This window comes from Temnothorax americanus, unplaced genomic scaffold, assembly GCF_048541705.1.
Source record: "Temnothorax americanus isolate GAGA-0224 unplaced genomic scaffold, ASM4854170v1 Scaffold440, whole genome shotgun sequence".
Taxonomy (NCBI): Eukaryota; Metazoa; Arthropoda; class Insecta; order Hymenoptera; family Formicidae; genus Temnothorax; species Temnothorax americanus.
Window position 1 is genome coordinate 1 of NW_027509592.1, and position 7,361 is coordinate 7,361.

Genomic DNA, 7,361 nt, shown 5'->3' on the forward strand with positions numbered 1-7,361 from the left:
GCAGTGCCAGGTTTTTTTACAAGAAAAATTTATGTACTTTAATAAAATATTTTTTATGTACTGTTACTTCTGTAATTCTTTGTGGCCATTAAAAAATTCACATGTAAATAACTTTGTATTTAAATATCTTGTATTCCCTTGTTAAATTTAAATAAAATTTTTTAATTTTATAAAATTGTTATTATACATTCTTTTCTAATTGACACAATGTAAAGATTTTTTAATGTAGTGCAACAATTATTTTTTGAGGCAATATACATGTTCTCTCTGTAATTGGCGCTCTAACTTAAAGAGATATCATTTCTTTTTTGTAATTGTAATAGATTACTTGAAGCGCGACTCTTCTTTTTGATAAGGTAACATAATTTTGTGACGTGTATCACTTGGGTTATAATTTTTCGGAAATAAAGATACTACTGCTTAGATTTTTTCGTGATTTTTCGAGATATAAAGATCTACCACTTGTTACTTAGGTTTTTTCGAGGTATAATACTACCACTTTCTTTTTTTTTTTAGGTAACAACATATACACTACTATATGTGTACTTGGCGCCTTGTTTTACCTTTTTTTAAAAAAGGTAATTTTGTGCGGTAATACATGAACAACAATATTTTCAACATACCTTCCAACTTGCTAATTGCATTTGCAAGAGATTCCAATGTAGCTGATTCTTCCCCTTCTTTGGCATCAGAAGTACATTTCGGATCAACTGTGGAGCCTTAATTACTCGAAGAACATTTTTGAGAACTTAATTTTTTGTCTGAAGTAATTGCTGCAGACTTGCACATTTCGATAGAACCAGATGTCTCTTGTAAAGGTTTTACTCCTTTACAATCCATGTAATTCTTGTTCTTTGATCTTTCATGAGAGACATTTATGTCATGTGTGACATAAGTGGGCTTTTTTACATTATTATCTGAAGATAATGAAGCTTTATCTACGCATGACGGTTTTATCATTTTATTCACATTGACAGGTTCACTTGTCTGCGCCGAATTGCTCGCATTCGCTAATTTTGGTAGTGGTGGTATCAACTGTATATTTCGTCCTTTCGTGTTATTGTTTTCCTTGTCATTGTCAGAATTATCGTCAAAATACTTAATCGGTTTTCTCAATCGTTTTCCTTTTCCTTTTTCTTCAAAATCTGAGTACAGCGTGGCATTAGGATTTTTGGAAACTTTGACCAGCATTTTCATTCCCTGATCATACTTCCCTGCAAAAGTCATAAAATCCAAATATAAGAGTAAAAATTGTAAACTATGTGAAAAAAGGAAAATTATGCGTGAAAAAGTATCTTAATGTAAAATTTACCAATGCCTTCTTCTATTGTCTTGATGGAAAAACAATTCCACTCCGAATTAACCTTTGCACACTGTTTTACTAGTTTCTGTACAGTCGCTTGATGTTCAGTCATAGGATACCAACAAAATGTCCCCGTCGTCGTAATCCACAAAGACGGAATAAGATCGTTGAAACTTTCAATATCTTCTTCTTCGTCTGTTTCAAAGTGGACAATTGACCATTTTGCCACATCGTCATCAGTATGCATTTTTCCAGTAGATACTGATTTTTCGCAAAAACGTTATCATTCATGCTTGATATTTTATAATTGTATCCAAATTAATTGGATTGTTTATTATAATTTGTTATTCCTGTAAAAATATTAGAAACAGAACACTTGTAAAATTTTATAATTTCATAAACTTATTGGATAAACAACATTCTGATCGGTATTCTGTAACATTATATTTTATACAATGAAAAACTTATAATTTAAGAATTCTAGTTTTAATATAGAATTAATAGTCTTTAATTACATTAATCTTAATTTTTAATTTACTCTTCCTCTGTAAGGTTTAAAATAATCACGTTTGTGACCTAATTTAACGAGTATATAGCTAATATTGTATGATTACAAGTAAATTATTTGTACCTGTAATGTGTTCCTTATTGTCCCATACAACGATACCCATGTACAAAATACAATACCAGATAAAAAAAGAAAAATAGATTGAAGTAGAAAAGTAAGATCTCAATTAAAGCGTATCACAATGTAAAATTGACAGTACAACGTAACCAGTTTTGTACGGCAACTGTACGTATTTTGTCGTAATTTCTGACAATGGCCACATTTTGAGATTCGATAATTTGTTAACTTTAAATACCCCTACGCGGGAACTCTCAGAAGATATAGTGTAGAAGTCGCATTTATTAATAAATTCTCTACCGATAACAACTGGAACTTGCAAACGCTCACAAAAAACTATATTCTCAATTTGAATAATGGTTCCGGCAGCAGTACCACAGCAATTATTAGGGCTTTTGTTCAGTATTTTAAATTTTGGAAGAGCAACACCACGATACTGACGCGTACAAGCTGGTAACAAAGGACCCTCATTATGGGGATTTAAAAAACTTGGAAATTGTTTATCTTGGCGTTTTTTCCTTAAATTATCCGACTCAAACGACATTATTAGTAGTTAAACTAGGCGGGTTCTAACTCGGGAGCTCCGAGGGGGGTGAGAGAGGGGGGGTATTGGATTACGCGGGGGGTGAGGGGGTGACGGAGGGGGGTATCGGATTACGCGGGGGGGTAAGGGGGTGAGGGAGGGGGTATCGGGATTCCCCGGGGGTGAGGGGGAGGGGGGGTATCGGGTTACACAGGGGTATTAAGTTACATGGTGATAACGCGGGAGTGAGGGGTAGGGGGAGGGGCGGGGTATCGGGTTACACAAGGATATCGGGTTACACAAAAATATCGGATTTTTTGCGGGGTGAGGGGAAGGGGGGAGTTGACCTTGACATACCACCGGGATGACTCACCGGGATGAGTCACCGGGATGACTCACCCGCGCCGCTGGTCCGCGCCGCTGGTCCGCGCGGGGAGAGGGGGTCCGCGTTCGCGTTCACGGTCGCGCCGCGGGTCCGCGTGGGGGTTCGCGGGGGTCCGCGGGGGCCGCGTGGAGGTCCGCGGTTGCGCCGCGGGGTCCGTCGGGTCGCGGGGGGGCCTCGTTCGCAACGACGCCGCTAGGCGGCGTACAATGGGTAAGACTAACTCGATAGCGCACTGCGTAGGAGCGTGTATTTTTGTCGATGACGCATCGAACCTGTCGGGACACGTTCGTCGTAAACAACATTTTTTTAGGAAAAAAGGGGGTGTTATCTCGTAGACTAAACAATTTCGCGCTATTTTTTTACGACGCAGTACGTAAAAGACAAAGGAAGAAATGATCTTTCAAGATTCAATTGGAGCGAGAGAGAGGGCAAAGGGTATATAACGAGGGATGAAGCGCGTCGAGCCGCATTAGTATACGATTTGAGAGCGATACATCGGTCAAAGAGTATCGAGATTTATGGTGTGGTTAAACACGTTATCACGTACAAGTGCTGTGAAGTGATATAATAAAAGAACTGGTGCAAAAGTGATGAAACATGGATCAATTCGAGCAAACCGAACGCGATCTATTGGAGCTATCCGACAAAGTAGCTACCGTGGGTGAATATTTCACATGGACACTGCAATGCGCGGAATTCGTCGAGCAGCTCGAGACACGCTGTAGTGCCAAACGTCAACTCTCCGACAATCCAACGATCGGGCAGAGGCAATCGTTGGTTGCCTGAATCGCGCGACTCGAGGGTGTGAAGTCGCGATTGGAAAGACAATTTATCCATAGCGGTGGTAATTATGCGAATGCAGGCACCAGTGGCGACACGCGCGCGGCAGAACTCGTATGGCGAGAAATCGACGCTGGGTTTGAAACGCGAATAATGACCGGTGCGGTAATTAATACAGACCATATAGAACCGCGACAGTTTTTGGAAGACGCCTGCAGCGTACTGTGCAAGCGAGTACGAGACATTATAAAAACACATAACTGTGTCAAAGTGAACACCGCGTTCAACGGGAAGTTTGTGGCGGGTGATAAACGTGCCAATAAGAGTATATGTACAAATAACATAGAACTCTGTGATGGCACTTGCATGATTGGTACGAGCTGCACGTTATCGAGCCCACATTAGCGAAACTCGAGGAGTTCCAGGAACGCGACAGTGGGTGGGCGTTGACTCGAATCCTCAGTTTGATGGTGAGCGTCAACAAGTACAATCCTTTGCGCGCGGGGTGTCACTTGGAATTGTCTAAAGACATTAAAGTGAAGCGAGCTGTGATCAATGTGCTGTCTATGGACAATGCATGTTTTGCATGGTCAGTGGTCGCCGCCTTACATCCAGCCGAAAGAAATTCAGAACGGGAATCTTCATACCCGCATTATTCAAGGGTACTGGATTTACGAGACATTGAGTTCCCAATGACGTTGAGTCAAATTAAACAGTTCGAACGACTCAACGATATATCCGTCAACGTCTATATCATCGAGGGACAGAAGACGTCAAACGTGCTTCCAATACGGCTTACCGACCGCACGAGTGTTAAAAAACATGTTAATCTGCTGTACATGCAGGATCCGCGAGACAACAATGTTGGACATTTCGCGTGGATTAAAAATCTATCCCGTCTCGTGAGCTCACAATTGAGCAAGAAGAAGAACAAAAAATACTTTTGCGATCGGTAAGTACTTATATTTTTTATTAATATATATATCATTTTTATATTTTGTGTATAAAAAAATTTATATTTTATGATTCTTTTTTTGCAGATGTCTTCACTACTTTAGTTCGAGCGACAAATTACAGTCTCACACTGTGGACTGCCGAAAGATAAACGACTGCGCTATCAAACTACCAAGTGAAGACAACAAGTGGCTGTGCTTCAAGAACCATAGCAGGAAAGAGCGACTTCCCTTCGTGGTGTACGCCGATCTGGAGTGTGTGCTGCAGAAGACACAACCGGAGACGGAACACGCGTCATACGCCTATCAACATCATCGAGTATGTAGTATAGCATACTACGTACAGTGCTCGTATGATGAAACATTATCAGCGTATCGATTTTGTCGCGATAACGACTGCGTCGCGTGGTTTGTCGAGGAACTCAAAGGATTGGCGCATCGCGTAAAGAACGTCTTGTTCGACATTGTATGCATGGTAGACCTAACGCGAGACGAGTGGGAGACATTTCACAGCGCGGCGCAATGTCACATATGTGAAAAACCGTTTGCGCCAAATGATAATCGTGTACGCGATCATTGCCACTTGACCGGGCGTTACAGAGGTCCAGCACACTCGACGTGCAATCTGAATTATAAGGATTCTCACTTCATCCCAGTAATATTCCACAATCTGTCAGGCTATGACGCGCACTTTATTATCAAGGAGATAGCTGTCGCTTTATCATAGTAGTTATCATAATAAGAAACAGTAAAGATTCATGTATGTATGTATGTACATATAAATGTAATATAATGTATGTATGTATGTACATATAAATGTATGTACGTAATGTATATATGTAATATAATGTATGTATGTAATGTATGTATTATAACATATATGTATGTAAGAAATAGTCCTCAAGTAAATATCGTATTATATATGAGAAGGGATATTAATAAGGATATCGCGCACATGTATTTAGTATTTAATATTTTTTATTATATACTGTATATGTATTACATATTTCAAACATTTTACATGTATCATTTTTTATATTAAGAATAAAATACAGTTTGCACGAAATAAATAACATTGTTCTTGTGTATCTAAGAGTTGTGCGATCCATCGAATCCCAGCCATTTAACGTAAACCTCGTCGCCCCTCCTGCGCAGTACTTTCTCCACGAGATACACGTCTGGATAAGTCGCGCGATGCAACTCGTACTCGTAGAACCTTCCAGAGACGGATTTTCCACGATAGTCCTCGAGTAGATAGGTTACGGGATTGGTACGCTGCACTTTAACAATCTTAAACACCTCGGTGGTCCAATTCGGCGTGTAACCCTTCTAAAAAATTGTCTTGTATTTGCTGACGCGTACCGAGTCGCCCACTTTGAATTTTGCCGGGCCCGCGATCTTTATCGCGCTGTACACCGTAGCCAAGAGTCTTTCGGCGATCGCGGGGGTAACGTCGACGGGTCGCATACCGATGGTTCGATGCTTGCGCGCGTTGTAATCCGACACGAGTCGCGGCAACGCGTCGACCCACTTGTAATTTCCGTTGAGCGTAAACATCTTCCACATGTTGTTCTTTAACGTACGATTGAATCGCTCGACGACCGACGCTTTCAACACCGAATACGTGGAATAATGATTGATGTCGTGTTTTCTGACGAGACGTTGCACGTCGGTGTTGTAAAATTCCTTCCCCATGTCGATTTGTAGATTACTAGGGCACCTCTCGCTATCTCGAATTATCTCAGCGATAGCGTCAGCCGTCTTGCTGCCACCTTTACCCTTGAGCGGCACGGCCCACGCGTACTTGCTCAACACATCGATAACGGTAAGTATGTAGTGGTAGCCTCCGTTGAAACGCGAGTACGGACGCATCTCGACGATGTCAGCCTGCCACAGGTCGTCGTACCCTCGCACTATGACGTGTCTTCGGGGAAAATTTCTTCTCGCCGGAGCGTGCAATTCATCCACCAACCGTCGCTTTTCGATATTTTTATCCACATCGGTCGATTTTAACGGTCTCATGTTTCGTTGTCGCCGTTTCTGCTTCTAGTGCATCGTTCGTAGCAGTTTCTGAACAGTTCGTAACCGCTTCTGAAGAGTTCGTAACCGCTTCTGAACTATTCGTAACCGCTTCTTAACCATTCGTGAATCGTTCGTCGTCGTTCGTCGTCGTCGTCAGTTAACTGCTTCTTACCACTCATCGTCGTCGTCGTCGACGTTCTTTAGCCGTTTGTAGCCTTTTCTGTCTCCGCGTAGTTTGCAGCTGTTTCTAAACCGCTCGTAATCGTTTTTAAACTGTTTTTGAACCGTTTGACAACCATCCGACAAGCGTTCTCGAACCGCTAGACAGCCGTCCGACAACCGTTCTCGAGTCGTTCGTTGCCGTTTCTCGCCGTCGTTAATGAACCGTTGCTTCTCTTCACTCGACGCCTTTCGATAGTCGATTTTGCTGAACCGTTTGTCCATTGTTGTTGTTGTTGTTGTTGTTATTGTTCGTTGTCACGTCCGATTCAACGGTACTCGAATGGCGAAGCTTGTTTATCGCAGTCCGTAACGCTTGCAGATCCTTCTCGAACGCAGTCAACTTCTCGTCTGATTCTTTTCGTTGATTGTTCAACATTTTAAAGAATTGATCAACGTACAGTTTGTTAACCGCGTCACCGTCAGTCTCAGGTTGCGCTACGCGACAAATCTTGCGCGACTTTGCGTCAAAGTCCGTGGCGGCGCGACACAGAGCGTTATTGCGCACGAAATTTCTCATTAATCCGCTCCATCGATGGTACGAAATGGCG

At 41.8% G+C, this 7,361-nt stretch overlaps 2 protein-coding genes across 2 annotated transcripts; both read right to left on the minus strand.

The window, feature by feature from the left end:
• Positions 1-623: 623 nt before the first annotated feature.
• LOC143903250 (uncharacterized) lies at positions 624-2,470 on the minus strand. The gene is made up of 3 exons (XM_077416703.1): positions 1,935-2,470; positions 1,313-1,653; positions 624-1,214 (listed from the first exon to the last, which is right to left on the minus strand). Exons 2-3 carry the CDS (start codon positions 1,548-1,550, stop codon positions 721-723), a joined length of 732 nt encoding a protein of 243 aa, XP_077272829.1. The 5' UTR covers positions 1,551-1,653; positions 1,935-2,470; the 3' UTR covers positions 624-720.
• Positions 2,471-5,658: 3,188 nt separating this feature from the next.
• LOC143903249 (uncharacterized) lies at positions 5,659-6,135 on the minus strand. The gene is made up of 2 exons (XM_077416702.1): positions 5,944-6,135; positions 5,659-5,898 (listed from the first exon to the last, which is right to left on the minus strand). Exons 1-2 carry the CDS (start codon positions 6,133-6,135, stop codon positions 5,659-5,661), a joined length of 432 nt encoding a protein of 143 aa, XP_077272828.1.
• Between the last annotated feature and the right edge of the window lie 1,226 nt (positions 6,136-7,361).

What these genes read in the sequence shown, in the direction of transcription:
- LOC143903249 (XM_077416702.1), bottom strand. Translation starts at nt 6,135, where the DNA reads ATGTGGAAGATGTTTACGCTCAACGGAAATTACAAGTGGGTCGACGCG. An exon ending in CGGGCCCGGCAAAATTCAAA is followed by an intron (nt 5,899 to 5,943) that starts GTGGGCGACTCG and finishes ACAATTTTTTAG; the next exon opens with AAGGGTTACACGCCGAATTG.
- LOC143903250 (XM_077416703.1), bottom strand. Translation starts at nt 1,550, where the DNA reads ATGCATACTGATGACGATGTGGCAAAATGGTCAATTGTCCACTTTGAA. An exon ending in GACAATAGAAGAAGGCATTG is followed by an intron (nt 1,215 to 1,312) that starts GTAAATTTTACA and finishes TGACTTTTGCAG; the next exon opens with GGAAGTATGATCAGGGAATG.